Here is a 17,836-nt window from a genome sequence, read left to right as displayed (position 1 = left end):
GCAACCAGGTGAGGAGTACAAAGACAAGTGTGTCTTGCCTACAGTCAAGCATGGTGGTGGGAGTGTCATGGTCTGGGCTGCATGAGTGCTGCCGGCACTGGGGAGCTACAGTTCATTGAGGGAACCATGAATGCCAACATGTACTGTGACATACTGAAGCATGATCCCCCTCCTTTCGGAGACTGGGCCGCAGGGCAATATTCCAACATAACAACCCCAAACACACCTCGAAGACTACCACTGTCTTGCTAAAGACGCAGAGGGGAAAGGTGATGGACTGGCCAAGCATGTCTGCAGACCTAAACCCTATTGAGCATCTGTGGGGCATCCTCAAATGGAAGGAGGAGGAGCACAAGGTCTCTAACATCCACAAGGTCTCTAACATCCACCAGCTCTGTGATGTCATCATGGAGGAGTGGAAGAGGATTCCAGTGGCAACCTGTGAAGCTCTGGTGAACTCCATACCCAAGAGGGTTAAGGCAGTGCTGGAAAATAATGGTGGCCACACAAAATATTGATACTTTGGGCCCAATTTGGACATTTTCACTTAAGGGTGTACTCACTTTTGTTGCCAGCGGTTTAGACATTATTGGCTGTGTTGAGTTATTTTGAGGAGACAGCAAATTTACACTGTTATACAAGCTGTACACTCACTACTTTACATTGTAACAGCAAGGTGTCATTTCTTTGGTGTTGTCACATGAAAATATTTACACAAATGTGAGGGGTGTACTCAGTTTTGCGAGATACTGTATATTTGTACACAAAGCACATATTTGTACAGGCTGAACTGCTGCAGTGGTATGGAGTGGGGCATGCTTTTGTTTACAGTTAAATGCTTCCTTTCTTTTCCAGTATTTCCACCCAAAACTGATGTGTGTGGTTTTTTCAGCTTTTTCTCTAAACTCCAGTGATGAAATTTCCCTACTGTAGTTGGTAGCTTCTACTCCTCCTGGATAGCAGTATCTAAGATAACTTTGTCTCACATTTGAAAGTTGCACTTGGTTATGTATTCTACATTGAAAGAGACGTGCAGGATTTAAAAAAATAAGCATTCTTCATACTCATCTAGGTGGATGCAGTGTCGATCTGATGCTGCATCTGTCCCTCGCTGGATCTACAGTTAGAACTGAGTGATCAAAGACTGCTGATTGCTCAAATTTTGGGTCCACTTTGAGCAGAGAGTGATGACTGTCACTGGCTTTCTCTGCTCTACCCCTCCAGCGTTCAATGCAGCGCCAGGCTGTGGAGGGGGCGGTAGCGGCTGGCTCAGGCTCTCAGCAGCACATTAAGCGGATGACCTGGCATTCTTGGGATCCCTGCAGAGCTTGGACCGGTTCTTTGATGTCAGCCGTCAGCAGACTTTAGCCCACTGTCAGCTGAATGTGGGTTACAAGAGTGCAGAACTAATTGCACTCTAGTGACCCACAGGAGAAGTATGGCCATTCTTTCCCTTTAAGAAAAATTGTTGATGGAGAGGGGGGTGGGTACTGTGATGTTTTGTACTGGTGAGCCTGGGATTTCTTCAAAACTAAAAAAAACTAGAGAAGGATTAGCAGACGCCATGTAAATGACTTGCTAGCATCTGTGCAAAATGAATCTTAACACTATATGATTAAAGAGATAAAGAGATCCACCGAAAATGGGGGGGGGGGGGTCGGGGCTGGAAGTTGCCAATCCCAAATACAATATATAAAGGAGCAAATGTCCCCCAGATAAACAATAGGACTTTTCAGGCAACAAGAAAAAAGGGGGGTCTAAGTAAACATTAAAAAGTTAAATTTTATTGATATATAGGAAACAATATATAAAATTATTCAGGTGCAGACACCACCGAAAATATAATAAGTTAAAAAACAACAACAAGTATACAAAAACTGTATCGTTCATGCGTGGTAAACATTCAGCCCGACGTGTTTCGGGACGCTTGGGGTCCCTTCACCAGGGACGTTCAAGATGAGGCAGAGTTACCATAGCATATTCTAGAAATGTAAAACAAAAATAGAAAGATAATAGTACTGAAAAAAAAAAGGGGGGGGGGGGCTCCTGATCAATGGCTGAAAGCCCTGACTGGAGTGTTCAGGCTGGGGGCCGTCCCCCTGTCAGAACACAATAGCACAGCAGGGGAGATCGCTGTACTAACATTGGATTATTAGTACAGCACCTCTGACCTGATTTGACAGGTTTTTTTTTTAGTTCAACCCGCTGGGGTTGAATGGAAAAAAAAAAGTGTGTACGAGGCTTTAGGCAGGCCATAGACTGTGCAAATTTCTTTCCAGGAACCATGGGTTACAGGCATGATTCTCCCATCAACACAGTCGGTGCTGACGGGGGAATCCCTCCTGCTGAGACATTGTCTTCTTCCAGTGCAGTAGCCGCCCCCCTCCAGGAGAGGAGTGATTATTGATAGTGGCTATAGCAGCCACTAGTGATAACTGCAAGTAAATCCGGCAGGCTGGTTGTACCCAAGTTGATTTGAAGAATAAGAGGATTTGCAAATCCTACACAGGGACTGTTGTCCATCCAGTGATGCATATCCTCTCATTACCCAAAAACGCTAAAATGACTACAGTAACTTGACTTTGGCGTGATCGCTATGTCTCTTTCTTTGGTCTCCGAATGCATGCCTATATACCTCTCATGTGAGAGGTTTTCTAATTTTATAGCAGACACAACTCGATGGGTTATATTCCCATCTATTCACACATCAATGTACCCCTTACATTGCTGAAAAAAAACAAACAAACTCTGGCGCTATTAGACACTTGACCACATCTTGAACACAGTGTCCCAGTGATCTCTTCCGTAAGGTGGATGTAAACCCTCACATATACCTAGTGAAGTGAACAGCTTCAGATGATACACAGAGATTAAACAAATCTCCCTACATAAGTTTTACATCTATATCTGCTGTCTTCATCTTTATATGCTGTTTAGAATGTGCACATCCTGTTAGAATTTTCACTTCCTGATTCATCTGTGGGTGTGGATTCTTGCCATACACTGTGAGACAGCTGATTGGAGGAAAGGTACGCACACCCCTTCCACATAGGCAGAGGCTTGCAGAGCTGTGCTGTGAATAGACCAGCTCTCTGATAATCTATTTATAGAACCCACCCTGACTCAAAATTCAGGCTGGTTTTATCACAGTTTACAGAGAACTGACCAGAAGTTATGCTGATAACAGAAGAACGGAGAAGGAGACAGCCAGTTGACTTAGGGCTTTGAAGAGAGATAAAAAAACACTGCCGATATATGTGCCCAGCTCATATTTCATGAATCAGGTTTACATCTACTTTAATCTCCTTCTCCTGAGTATAAGACAGGCCATAGATGAGTCATTCAACTGTGAAAAAAAACTGACTCGATGTGGATGGAGGAATTCTTCCCGCTGAGCTATTGTATTCTGACAATGGGATGACTTCCCTGCCATCAGAATACACTGATCAGCGTTGCTATAGCCTGCAGCACTGATCTAATAAGGAAAATCCAACAGGGTGGTTGTGCAGACATTGACTTCTGTACAACCTCTCTGCTCATACATGGATTGAAAATCAGCCAGTCCCTGCAGAACAGGCCAAATTTTGATCCATGTATGGCTGGCTTAACTATTTGACCTATATAATCAAGCTATCTCCAGATCAGATAAATCTTTAATTCCTTAGTAAAGTGTTATGGGAGAGCTACAACAATGAGTTTCAACTACTACTTTGTGGAGCTCTAAAGAGAACCAAGCAATAAGCATCCTTCTCTGACTCCTGCAGATGTCCTGGTACTGCCAAGGGTGTCGCTGTAATTCTGACATTTTGTAAGAAAATGTACAAAAATGTGATTGTCTGTTAGTTTGAGCAAATGGTCCGTAAAACGCAGATTGGTTCCTACCCACTGCAAACAAACTAGCTGGCCAGGCACTCGAGTGTTGCTAGACTTGAGGCCATATTTGTGTACATAAATAATGCAAGCTGCTTTTATACAAATGTGAATTAATTTCTTTCTTTCCTTTCTTGATAGTGAGCTGGAACGTCTCAGTAACTTAGTTGGGAAACCTTCTGAAAACCATCCACTCCACAACAGCGGCTTGCTCAGCCTTGATCCGGTACATGATAAGACTCCTCTGTACAGCCAGCTGCTTCAGGCCTACAAGTGGTCTAACAAGGTAAAAAAATGACTATTGCCATTTGCTGCCAATGTATACATATAGGATAGTAGTCCCACAATCCTTTGAAATTTTTAAATTGTGAGAGTAGCATGTTGCCTTAAATTTAAACTGTGATGTCATGTAATTGTCATAACTGACTTACAGATTAAAAGAAGGCACCACAAGGTGCCTGCAGGCTCCTTTATTACTAGCTAAATCTACTGTGCACCTGGGTAGTGCCTGATCCACAGTCTGTGGTGCACCTCAGCTGAGGCCTTCACTTCAAGACAAGTAGTCATGAATATTCTAAACTAACGTTAGGCTCTGGGCGTATAGCTAAATACACAGGTGAAATTTGTATATGAGGGCTATTTTACCTGTTGGAGAACTTTTATTTCTGTCCATTCCTCCATGTTTACACAGCCCTACAAGACAACTATATTGGTGACCTGACCTTTCTCTACTTCAGTTTAGTAATACAGCTAGAGCTTGTCCCTCCCCAGCATATGACTGGACAGAGAAGAAGCAGCAGACTGATGAGCTCATCTCTGCCACTCTTCTCTCCTCTCTTATCAGCATGTTCCTTGTTAGCATATGAACAGTGCAGCATAACTGATTGGCTCTGTGTGCTGCTTCTCCCTCTTTTAGTCTGAGCTTTACAGTACATGGGTTTTCAAGAGACTGATATCAAGCCAAATTCAGGGAATTAACACCAGTTGCTTTTAAAAGTATACACAAAGTGATGCTAAAGGATTGTTTATTATTTTTTTAAAATAACAAACATGTCATACCTTCCTCCACTGTGTAGCTCGTTTTGCACACAGTGGCCCCGAACATCCATTTCTGGGGTCCCTCGGCAGCTCTTGCGGCTCCTCCCCGCATTAGATAACTCTCTTGGGGAAGCGCTCTCTCGAGGGGGTTACCTTGCGGGCGCGCTTCCGAGTCCAGCATTTGCGTCCACAGACACGAATGCTGGACTCGTCCCGGTGCCCGCGTCATTGGATTTGATTGACAGCAGCAGGAGCCAATGGCTGCGCTGCTATCAATCTATCCAGTCAAGATCCGGGACCCGTGGAGGGAAGGACGGCGGGGACGCGCCGATGGAAATTCGGGGCTCGGGTAAGTAAAACGGGGGGGCTGGGGGGCCGGTGACTGCAAGGTGTTTTTTTACCTTAATGCATAGGATGCATTAAGGTGAAAAAAAACCACGAGCCTTTACAACCCCTTTAATGTTTTATAAACACCTACCTGCATCATTTGGTTTTATCTACATGGATTTCACTTTTATTTTCATTATAATTATAATTGTGTAGCTGTACTTATGAATGATTTATACTCTCCCACTCGGCTCTCACGTCACACACACAGTCCTGCCTCCGCCACCAGCATTGGACCAGTGTTCTGTCTATCACAGGAGCTGGTCCAATGCTGATGGCGGAGGCGAGACTGTGTGTGTGTGAGAGCCAAGTAAAAAGGAGATGACGGCTCTGTGATTTCCTGCACGGTTCAGGATGCTTTATGAGAGATAGTGAGGCTGCAGATGGGTAGTGAGGCTAAAAAAAAGTATTAATCGGGCTGCAGATGGGCATTGATCATGCTGCATTAATGGGCGATGAGGAGGCTGCAGATGGGCACTAATCAGGCTGCATTCATGGGCGCTGACCCTTAATTTGCTTCAAAGTTGTTTTATTTAAAATGTTTTTTTTTTCCCTGAAACTTAAAATGAAGGTGCGTGTTATACGCCGATAAATACGGTATTTAAATCCATATTGCATACTCTCAAAGCAAAGAAGACAGCAGTGCATTAACAAGAATTAACCGCCGCTCATCCGAGCCGGCATAGTGATGTCACTGCTTGACCGCTGCAACACTGAAATAGTGAAGATAAGAGATACAGACCTCCTGACATTATAGTATATTACCTCCTATTAACAGGAGCTGGGTTTTCTCTTTAAAAAAAAAAAAAAAGACCTAACAGGGTTGCTTTAAAAACTAAAGCTGCAACTCTGCTTTTAATATAAAATAGTTATACAATTGTTCTGTTCATTAAATTGCTGCTCTTTTGCGATTTGTCACTTTCACAATGGTAGACCTGCAGATCACCTGATGACAAGGTTCCTCTTTCCTTTGCCCATTCTTGTCACCTTGAGAAGCCGCATGAGTGGTGGCCAGTATACTGAGGCAGACTGCTACATTTTATTACATTTAGAATGGAGCTGTTCAGCTGTAGTGTTCCATAACAATATGTAGTGGCAGGTTTTCTTTAGCATTGACAAAATGACAACATTTCCCTATTGCTTGTATAAGAAATCAGTCATGTTTACATGTTCTTACAGCACAAAATTAGAGCTGTCACTTCTAACTGAAGAGTAGTAGAGTCATTTGCTAAAAATATAATTCACTGTTCATTGTTCTGACTCATCTTTGAAAGTTTCTGTGAACATATGTGTGCGTAGATTTATGTAATCAGTAAATAAACACTTGTGAGCTGCGAAAATTGTGTGAGTGGTACTGTACTGTAAAGGAAACCTCTACTGAGAGAATTACGAAGGCTGTCATTGCTTCCTAAAATGCTTGAGTACCTTGAAACACTCACCTGGATGAGCATACAGATTTGGGCACTCGGGTGAAGTAGGGGCTTCTAATCTGCATTTGTGTTCCGAGGTTTTAAAAGCACACACACCATTAGATCAGCATGACAAGCAGGGAACCAGTGTGTTTAGGGAAGAGCGTCAACAGTGGAAGCCTCCGTCATTGCTCACTGCAGGCTTCCTGTAATTCTCAACTTAGGTAGCGTCCAAGGAGGGTGCACTACAGGATCATATGACTTGTAATGCTGCTGGATGGATACAATGCCTTGAAAAAGTATTCACACCCCTTTGAAATTTTCCACATTTTGTCATGTTACAACCAAAAACCTAAATGTATTTTATTGAGATTTTGTGATGGAACAACACAAAGTGACACATAATTGTGAAGTGGAAGGAAACTGATAAATGTTTTTTTATTTTTTTTTTTACAAATAAATATCTGAAAAGTGTGGCGTGCATTTGTATTCAGCCCCCTTTACTCTGATACCTCAAACTAAAATCTAGTGAAACCAATTGCCTTGAGAAGTCACCTAATTAGTAAATAGAGTCCACCTGTTTGTAATTTAATTTAAGTATAAATACAGCTGTTTTGTGAAGCCTTCAGAGGTTTGTTAGAGAATCTTACTGAACAAACAGCATCATGAAGGCCAAGGAACACAGCAGGCAGGTCAAGGATACAGTTGTGGGGAAGTTTAAAGCAGGGCTGGGTTTAAAAAAAAAATAAAAAAAATATCCCAAGCTTTGAATATCTCACTGAGCACTGTTCAATCCATCATCTGAAAATGGAAAGAGTATGGCTCTGCTGCAAACATACCAAGACATGGCCGTCCACCTAAACTGACAGGACGGGCAAGGAGAGCATTAATCAGAGAAGCAGCCAAGAGGTAACCCATGGTAACTCTGCAGGAGTTGCAGAGATCCACAGCTCAGGTGGAAGAATCTGTCCAAAGCACTCCACATATTTGGCCTTTATGGAAGAGTGGCAAGAAGAAAACCATTGTTAAAAGAAAGCCATAGAAGTCCGTTTGCAGTTTGCGAGAAGCCATGTGGGTGACACAGGAAACATGTGGAAGAATGTGCTCTGGTCAGATGAGACCAAAATTGAACTTTTTTGGCCTAAAAGCAAAACGCTATGTGTGGTGGAAAACTAACAATGCACAACACCCTGAACACACCATCCCCACTGTAAAACATGGTGGTGACAGCATCATGTTGTGGGGATACTGTTGTTCAGCAGGGAGAGGGAAGCTGGTCAAAAGTTGATGGGAAGGTGGTTGGAGCCAAATACAGGGCTATCTTAGAAAAAAACTTGTTATGCCCCGTACACACGGTCGGATCTTCCGACGGAAAATGTGTGATAGGACCTTGTTGTCGGAAATTCCGACCGTGTGTAGGCTCCATCACACATTTTCCATCGGATTTTCCGACACAAAGTTTGAGAGCAGGATATAAAATTTTCCGACAACAAAATTCGTTGTCGGAAATTCCGATCGTGTGTACACAAATCCGACAGACAAAGTGCCACGCATGCTCAGAATAAATAAAGAGATGAAAGCTATTGGCCACTGCCCCATTTATAGTCCCGACGTAAGTGTGTTACGTCACCGCGTTTAGAACAGTCAGATTTTCCGACAACTTTTTGTGACCGTGTGTATGCAAGACAAGTTTGAGCCAACATCCATGGGAAAAAATCCTAGGATTTTGTTGTCGGAATGTCCGAACAAAGTCCGACCGTGTGTACGGGGCATAAGTCTGCAAAAAACTTAAGACTGGGGTGGAGGTTCATCTTCTATCAGGACAAAGACCCTAAACATACAGCCAGAGCTACAATGGAATGGTTTAGATCAAAGCATATTCATGTGTTAGAATGGCCCAGTCAAAGTCCAGACCTACTGTAAATCCAATTGAGAATCTTTGGCAAAACTTGAAAATGGCTGTTCACAGACACTCTCTATCCAATCTGATAGAGCTTGAGCTATTTTGCAATGAAGAATGGATAAAAATGTCCCTCTCCTAGATGTGTAAAGCTGGTAGAGACATCCCCAAAAAGACTTGCAGCTGTAATTGCAGCGAAAGGTGGTTCTACAAAGTATTGACTCGAGGGCTGAATACAAATACACACCACACTTTTCACATATTTATTTGTAAGAAAAAAATTGAAAACCATCTATCACTTTCTATCCCCTTGACAATTATGTACCACTTTGTGTTGGTCTATCACATAAAATCTCAATAAAATACATTTACTCTTTTGGCTGTAACATGACAAAATTAGGACAATTTCAAGGGGGGTACAAATACTTTTTCAAGGCACTGTATCTCAGCACTCTGGTCTTAGAGAGCCTAATTAAACCAGGATAATCCACAGGTAATTCTAACCACGTCTTGGCAGCTCTAAATTCCATTAATATCAGGCCAGATGATATGTAACATAGAGAATAAAACAGAGGAACTCCAAGGTTTAGCAAGAAAGATATACCATTTATTTAAAAAGAACGGTACATGTGCAAACAGTAAATGGCATAACACGTAAGAACACCGCTGCTCGGCTGAGCAGGCATGATGACGTCACTGGTAAACTCTGTCCAATGCGTTTTGTCACAACTGACAACTGATATTCATGGCCAGTCTGTGGGATGAATGGGAAGGATGACAGCCCTCCACATTCTCTCCACCCTGCACACTCGGTCTGACACTGAAGTTGGATTTTGAAGATTGATATAGTGTGTGATCATACTGAACTTCTCTTCTGCACTTACTTTTTGATGGACACTTCTTTTTGTGTGTTTATTTTATATTTATACACTGTGGTTTGACACTATTGGTTTATAGTTGGATTATCACTTTTTTCATTTTTGTATCTGTAGTTGTTTGTTTTTGCTGAATCTTTATTATAGTGACATTCGATAAAGGGATAGTGCAACACATTTTATTCATAGGTCAGGAATAGTAGCCTACATATATCTACATATTGCACATTTAGTGCAGTTTCATTTTAATTGATTAGCCCCTCTCTCTTTCACCAGCCCAGCTGTGCAGCCTGGTTAGCACCGGAAAACTAGTTGTCATCTCAGCAGGACCTAAGCATGCATGGTGCAATCTCCATTCAGTCATGTTGAGTATTTCACTTTAAAGCTAAACTCCAGGCAGAAATGTAATACTGCATATACAGGTGTTCCCATACCGTTGAATAATTTCTTTGCATTATAGTGCACAGTCCCCTTTGAAGTCAGAAATCTAGCCTTGTCTATCCTTTGAGGAGCCATCTGTTCCCCTCATATCCTGTTCATGAGACCAGTGGCCTCTGTGCCCTCTATCCCCTGGCCACCGGTCTTGTACTTTCCCTCTTCTAGTTCTCAGTAAAGTGAGTTGTGAGGGGATTACATCCTTACTCGCTGAAGGGGGTTGGCACAATGGTTTCAAACTCCTGGTCTGATCCACCCACTGAACAGCCTAGGCCAGGACTCTGATTTATCCCGTACATGGCCACATTGCCGTCCATACAGACTGTAGGCAGATCGGACTGGGAGTCTGAGACTATCTGGTCCACCCACTGCATCAAGAGCTTGCTTTACTGAAAACTACTGTCAGAATGGGTGGCAGTGTAGGTAGGACTGTGGGCATGTATGGGATAAGTCAGACTCCTGGTTTGTCCATCTAACTATGCTGTACAGTGGGTGGATCAGACAGCGAGTCTGAGACTCTCGGGTCAGCCCACTGTACAGCATAGTTTAGATGGACAAGCCAGGAGTCTGACTTATTTCATACATGCCCACAGTCCTACCTACACTGCCAGCCATTCAGACTTTAAATCCCGGGGCATGATGGGATTTGTATTTTTGTATATGGTGACAAACCCTAGCGGGAAGTGATGTCGCCATTTCAGAGATCCCTCCTCCTTGGAGCCCAGATATAGAAAAAATTCTGTGTAAAAAGATGCCATCACTGATTCTTAAAACAGAGTTTTGTACACAGCGTACAATTTTAATCCAAATCGCATTAGCAATTTTGCTTAACTAACTACACAGGGCTAATGTGCAAATTACTATCACTATCCTAGAGTTTTTCTTTGAGGCTTAGATCTGTGGTATCTCTAGCCAACACTTTATTTTGAGTTTTGGATAGAGTAGGTAAAGGTTTATTTATTTTTTTTTTTTATTGGTCCAGTTGTGGAGATTCCACTTCACTTCCCCTTCCTGAGTGACAGAGAGGAAATGCCCTCTCAAGCTGGCAAAAATGTGAGTGAATTTCATCTGGTTCCTAATGAATTTTGTGAGTGGCCCTGTTGGCACCACTCTACATTTGTTTCCAATGAAAAAAATACCAGTAAAATGATTTGAAAATAGGCTACCAATTCTCCAATCTCAAGGCACTTTCTTTATTTTTGGATAGGAGAAGGGTTAAAACCATAACATATGTATTGATTTTTCTTCACTGGGGATATGTGCCCTCTTCTTGTCCTGGCGTTGGGTGGTACAGGGACAGGAGGTGATGGTAACCTTCCCTAATGGAAGCATAAGCTGCAATAAAAAACTTAACAACCTTCCCCACTACTTTCAGAACCAACAAAAAGGTTTTTGCTGGAGTTGCCATTAACAAAAAATGCGGCTCCATTCACAAGATAGTCCTGCGGTGCACTGCTCTGTGGTTCCTTCCGGCAGCCTCCATGTCTAGGAAATCATTACTACCGGAAGTGTTGGTTTTCCCGGCAGAATTCAACAGTGGATTGAAGTGAAGCCACATTCTGGTGGCACATACAGAGGGAATGGTAGTATTCATACTGTACTTTTCTAGATGTTCCTGTTTGGATTTTTCTTTAATGACTGGGTCTCTTTAGGCATGTCAAGCACCTCATCTGTTCACATTGTTTTAATTACAATTTATAATGCTTGTTCTTTTCTTCTCCTTTTTGATCCTGGATTGAGCATGTCATCCGTTTCCTTATAAACCGAGAGTAAAGGCCCGTACACACGCTTTGATTTTCGAACGTAAATTGTGTTACGACGACTGATTGTCTGCAAATCTTACCGTTAGTATGGTGCTTTCGACAGCCGATTTCTCTTTTTCGTCAGACAAAATCTGGATGTGCAGACTATAAATTTTTTGTCGGATGTGAGCTCAACGTCTGATTTTCGTTTCATTAGTATGGTTTTCGACCAAAAAAAATCATAAGAGCAAGACTACTCGTGCTCAGAAACGAAAGAATACATACAAAACTATTCAATACGTTACGTCACTTCTGACGTATTCTGTCACACGAAAATTCTCGTATTATTGGTAACCTCTTCACTTTTGACATGAGACTAGCATGCCACAAAAATCAGATGTTCTGTCGTCCGAAAATCAAAGCGTGTGTATGAGGCCTAAGAGTTCTTGTAACTCTTGTGATATCACTTTCTTTTTCCCCGCTTACTGCAGTAATCTGCTAAAACGAGGACGAGTGATTGATTTATTAAAGCAGCGGCGCAGCAAACACAAATTCATCTTCATAGATTGTTCTATCATTTTCCAATCTTTCAAAAGTCTAAATTGAAACTTCCGCTCACTTTGAAAAAAAAAAAATTTTTGTGCTGTCGGCGCATAACGTCGACTGGTGTGTCTAGACATTTCATATTTTATCCAGCATCTATCAGGGGAAGATTACAGCCTGACACAGGCTCATTAAATTGTGAGGATCAGAGAAATGTGCAGATATTAATTGATCATCATTTTTAGCCAGTGCCTTGAGATTAAACACATAAAAGTGCTGTTTTAATAACTGCATCACCTCGACTTGTATCAAATAGCTGATGGTGTACTTAGTAATGCCTATGAGTCATTGAGTTAAGGTTGTCTTACTGCAGAATCATTAAACAGATCTCTGAACAAACGGCATGTAAATAGTTATATTGCTGTTCTCTTTGTTACATGTTTTTTTAGCTTATAGTTTGATTGCAGGAAGTTTACTGAAAGGGGCTCTTTTTGTGCTTAACTTCTCTGCAGCTCAGGTATCTCCGTTATCACAATGGAGTTTAAAATTCTCATGTTTCAGTGCTCTGTGTTCTCCTTCACATCCAGTATTTTAACACGGTACATGTTTAATGGGTAAGCACACATTTACAGTAGTTACTTTTGTGGGTCCCTGTCCCCTAGCAATTCTGTAAGAGCATGTGTTTACCTGTCCCTAGTTCATTGATATCCTAGCGGTGAGGCTTTTAAAATCCTCCCATTTGCACCATGCTCTTCTTGCATCGATGGACTACATTCATTCCCATAAAACATCTGGAGAATGGGCTCACTAATGCTCAGTGCCCAGCGAGGGCACTCACTTTTTAAAACAAACCTGTATTTTAAAATGTCTTCAATATGTAAAGCTCAACTCTAGCTGTCCCTGGCTGATTTCTCCCATTTTACTTTCTTTTTTTTTTTTTTTTCCAGAAATTTTTAGATAGCTCCCCTTACATGCATGGACGTCTTCTTATTTACTTATTCTCCAGAGCTGTGAATTCCTTAGTTATGCAGAGAGCCTGACTGATGTCAGCACATTTTTGCCATTCCCTGCACCATTCTTCTGTGATATTTGGGTTTGTTAAAGTGATGGGGGACTATTTTTTAATAATTTTTATAAAATCGAGTTGAACTTTCAATGAGCTTGTGGTGACATACAACAGCCTAAATTGCATATCTAAGCAGTAGAGATGGATAGAAATCTCATATGCCCGATCCTGCCAGAAAGCCAACACTGCACATGGCTAATCACAGGCAGTGAGACATTTTCCGATCTGTGGAGCTGCAAACAGGGAAATGTTTCACTGCCTGTGATTAGCCGTGTGCAGTGTCGGCTTCCTGGTGGGATAGGGCACGTGGGATGCCAATCTGTGCCTATCAGTGCCGCCTATCGGTGCCCATCAGTGCTACATATAAGTGCCTCATCATCAGTGCCCCTCAGTGCAGCCTCATCAGTGCTCAGTGAAGCAGAAAACTTACTTATTTACAAAGTTTTATAACAGAAACGAAGAAAAAAATATTTGTTTTCAAAATTTTTGGTCTTTTTTTTATTTTTTATTTGTAGAGCAAAAAAAAATGGGTAATGTTAGTTGTAATGCCATTGCACATATCACCTGAATATATTCCCAACGTTAAATATTAAGAAAAAAAAAGAAAAGCTATTTTTTTTCTCCCCCCTTTCAGCAGCTTAGTAGATGCCCGCTACTTATTTTTATGTGGTAGCGCAGTGTTAATTTTGACATCAAATTTCAATTTAGTTGTGTTGGTGTTAAGGTTTGAACATACACTGCAGACACAGATTTAACTGTTGTGATATATAACATCTTTATAAATAAAACCAAGTTTCACCAACAAACAAAAAAAATATTGCTTTTTGACAAACAGAAGTGCAACTATAAAATATAAAAAGCCCAAACAACTGTAAACTCTTTTGGCTGTAATGCCATTGCACATTTTACTTGAATATATTATCAATAGAGTTTACGATTTTTATTTTTTTGTTTTTTTTTAATATTTTAAAGTTGCACTACTGTTTGTCAAAAAGCAATATTTTTGTTTGTTGGTGAAACTTGGTTTTATTTATAAAGACGTTCTATATCACAATGGCTAAATCTGTGTCTGCAGTGCATGTTCAAACCTTAATACCATTAATAACACAATGTAAGATTTTTACACCAGGAACATGTAATGAGTTTAGAAATTCAAGAGAATGCCTAAAATAATGCATTACAATTTAACTAAACCCATTCGATTTTAGTCAACTAAAATGTATTTGGAGATTTTTGGACTAAAATATGGCTAAAACTAAAATGGCATTTTAGTCAAAAGACTGTCTAAAACGAAATAAAAATTTAATGTCAAATTTAACACTGGTCGAGAGTATCCCAGGAGGTTGCAGGCAACATTGGGACATCTTTCTCACCTAGGCAAGAAATCGGAAAGTGCGAAGTAGTTTACCTGAGAAAAAAAAAAGGTTGGACGCTTTAAGCTTGTTTTAAAGTGTAACTTGAAGCAAAAGAGGGATGAATATGCTGGCCAGGTTTTTATTGTTGTCTGTGTCCCCGTTGGGGAAATGTACCCTTTTCTATTTGTCCAGGTAATCATTCTCACTAAATGGGAAAGGATATTCCCAAATTTTGAATGGTCATCAAAACACAGGAATAGAGGGGAAATCTTTCAGTTGGGACATTAGTTCTAGTGATCCTGGTTACTTCCTCTAACTTCCTGTTATGGAACAGGAATAGAAGGGAACTCTCTCCAAGGAGACACAGATGGCAAAAAAATAAATAAAAACCTAATAGGGGTTTTTATCCTCCCTTACTCTCTGCAGTAGAGCCAGAGATGAAAATAAATGCCTGCAATTTTGTAACAATTGTGCCCTGGAGTTTGCATAACAGAACTGCTAGTGTATTTCTCAAGCCCAGATGTTCTTTGCATTTTCTGTTTAGAAGTGTATTCTGAAGGTGACCTTTTGAAAGATTTGATGGAAAAAGATTACGCTCCGTTTTCATCCTTTTTTTTATTTTTATTTATTGGCCTCGGAAAGACTGTAAACAGTCATCGGTGCAGGTGGACTTGTTACATGACCAGCAGACCAGGATTTCAGAACTGTACTGTCAGTTCAGCATAGAGAACTTCCGAGCTGCAATCAGAAACTTGTAGCAGAATACGGCCCAGAACAATGTAACTTCTATATTAATGTCAGTGTTGTATGGAAGGGTCTGCTTTAGGAGAAAAGACTGTAACTAACTGGCAGGTAAAAAGATAAAGACTTTTAGCAAATCATTGTATGCAATCTTTGCTACCCCTACATCTTTTCTGTGCTACATTTTACTCTCTACCCCCCCCCCCCCCCCTTTCTTCTCTTGTTCTTCTGTCTGTTTAGTGTTGCATTTTTGAAGTGGCAGCTGTTTTTTGCTGTTTGTTATTTTGTTTTCCCTGCATTTTAATAATTAATGTGTCCCCCCTCCCATTTCAAGGCCTCCACTTTGTATATTTGATGAGCTGAGAGAAGGGCATCTCCTCTCTCCCTCCTTCTGCCTGTTCTAACATTACTGCCTGGTTGAGTAACTCCGTGGCAGGCTGATAGTCTAGTAGAAGAAAACAGGCCAAAATTCCAGAAGGACGCTTCTGAAGGGCGCATGAAGAATCTCTGCAATAAGAGCACTGAAAGTGCTAATGGTAAATCTGACATCAAAGTTGAGATGTTTAACAAGCTCGAAGTTAGAATTTTGAAAATCAGGTTATCAAAAGTCCTATGTCAGCAGCATACAGTTCTCAAGGTGGTACAGATTAAAAAGTTGCCTGAGTGCTTTTGCTTCTTTTTTGGTTGCATTGTTTAAGATACTTTCTTTGACAGCGAGGTCATTGCTAGCCAATATTTAAAATCCCAACTATTTGGGAATAATCTGCACATTGGATTGTTTGCTTTGGCATAAGGGCAAGATGATCTCTGGTGAACTCTATCAGATAACGCATCTTTCACATATGTAGTTGTAGGCTTTCATTTAAAGGGACAGTCCCAAAAATTGTTCTTTTTACTCAAGAACTTCTAAAGTGAACCTGTCATGTCTCTAAACGGATGAAACCGCCTTGTTCTCCTACCCTTTCAGAGTTGAAGCCTTCTTCGGACTCTTTAGCATTCAGCATTTCAAGAGCGTCAGATGCCTTTATCACTGCGCTGCACTTTGCGTTTCTTTCCTCCGACGCCTACATCACTGCTGAATCGAGCAATGACATAGGGGTGGAAGGATGAATACTTGGCAACTTGGCACGCAGCGGGAGGCGTAGGCATAGGCTTCTGGCACTCCGGGACATGCCGATGAGACCGTTGGAGACTGCAGCTCTGAAATTGAGGGAAGGTAGGAGACACAAGCTGCTAGAAAGGTGAGTTTATTCAATGTTCTATTGCAGAGAACTGATGGTTTTGTTTGTTTAGATACCTGACAGGGACTCTACCTTTGAGAAATCCCCATCTGAGAGCCAGATGGGAAAAAGAAAAAGTTTAAATACATAGCTGAAATACGTAAGTGTGAACTGTTTCATATTTTAAAGAATTTGTAAATTTTTTAAGCCAACTATGTGGTCTGAGCACAGACTGGTCCCCCATTTCACCACAGTTAAAGCAGACCTAAACCCATTTTAACAGTTTTCCAAAACGGTTGCATTTAAGGCATGACATGAATGATAAATTGAATGGCTGGCATCCTATCTGATCACATGTGCATGTGATCCATTACTTAAACTTTAATGTCCAGTAGAAAGTGGATGTGCCTTAGTGTGCTTTGTTGAAAACTCTCGTCATTGTTTTTCCCTTTCCACACACACATTTCAATAACAAACTCTTTCACTTTTGCACTGTCCTTGTAACATCATTCCAACAACAAAAAGTTTAAAGCGTCTTTGGAAACATTTTTCTTTGCAGGGTAACTACAAACTGTACTTACATAATTTGGTTAAGGTTTATCTGCCCGTGCTCAGTTTGCCCCAGGAAAAATAATTTGCATGATGTCTCTGGTGGCTGCGAGTGGTTGATGCTAGATGGAAATGCTTGCTTAGAGAGGCAGCTTATTTATGTTAAGAATTTGAGATTTTTTTTCCCTGCTGGCTTTCACACCAATTAAACGAGGAAAAGCCACAGACTATTTTAAACTCGGTGTTATTAATAAAAAAAAAAAAAAAAAAGAAAAAAAAGAAAAGGAAAAATCTTAACTCATTACAAGACAGATTATGGATGTCTGTAGATTTGTATATCTTCCTTTTGCAGGATGTCTTTTTATGTGAGGCACAAATTGGGAGTGGATAGGTTAATCCTTAGCAAACCTTTGTTAGCTTGGTGTGCCTGAATTATGAAAACCAGAGAGGGGAATATTGGGTGTCTTGACCATAGCAACCTCTGGGATTGCGTCTGTCAGTTTGGAGTATAGTTCTACTGCTTGTGCTCTGTCCTGTCCTGTAGATTCACTGAATTGTTGTCCCTGTGTAAGCTCCTAGTGTTGTCTGATTGAAGTTTGCACAGGTCTTTTCACTTCTTGCCCCATGTTACAGAGATTGGGCCTAGCTAGGCACCCAATGCTTTATTGTGGGGGGGGGGGGGTTGCATTATCCACATTCACCACTG

At 41.1% G+C, this 17,836-nt stretch overlaps 1 protein-coding gene across 1 annotated transcript in view; it reads left to right on the top strand.

Annotated features, from left to right (window-relative positions):
- MED27 (mediator complex subunit 27) overlaps window positions 1–17,836 on the top strand; it is a 540,607-nt gene that overhangs the window by 35,292 nt on the left and 487,479 nt on the right. Inside the window, exon 2 of the mRNA XM_073600521.1 lies at window positions 4,012–4,156. Coding sequence (XP_073456622.1) covers window positions 4,012–4,156 — 145 coding nt within the window. The remainder of the gene's footprint in view (window positions 1–4,011; window positions 4,157–17,836) is intronic.

The sequence above is a fragment of the Aquarana catesbeiana genome, linkage group LG09 (genome assembly GCF_042186555.1).
Source record: "Aquarana catesbeiana isolate 2022-GZ linkage group LG09, ASM4218655v1, whole genome shotgun sequence".
NCBI classification, from domain to species: domain Eukaryota; kingdom Metazoa; phylum Chordata; class Amphibia; order Anura; family Ranidae; genus Aquarana; species Aquarana catesbeiana.
This window is presented reverse-complemented; position numbering and strand designations above follow the sequence as displayed.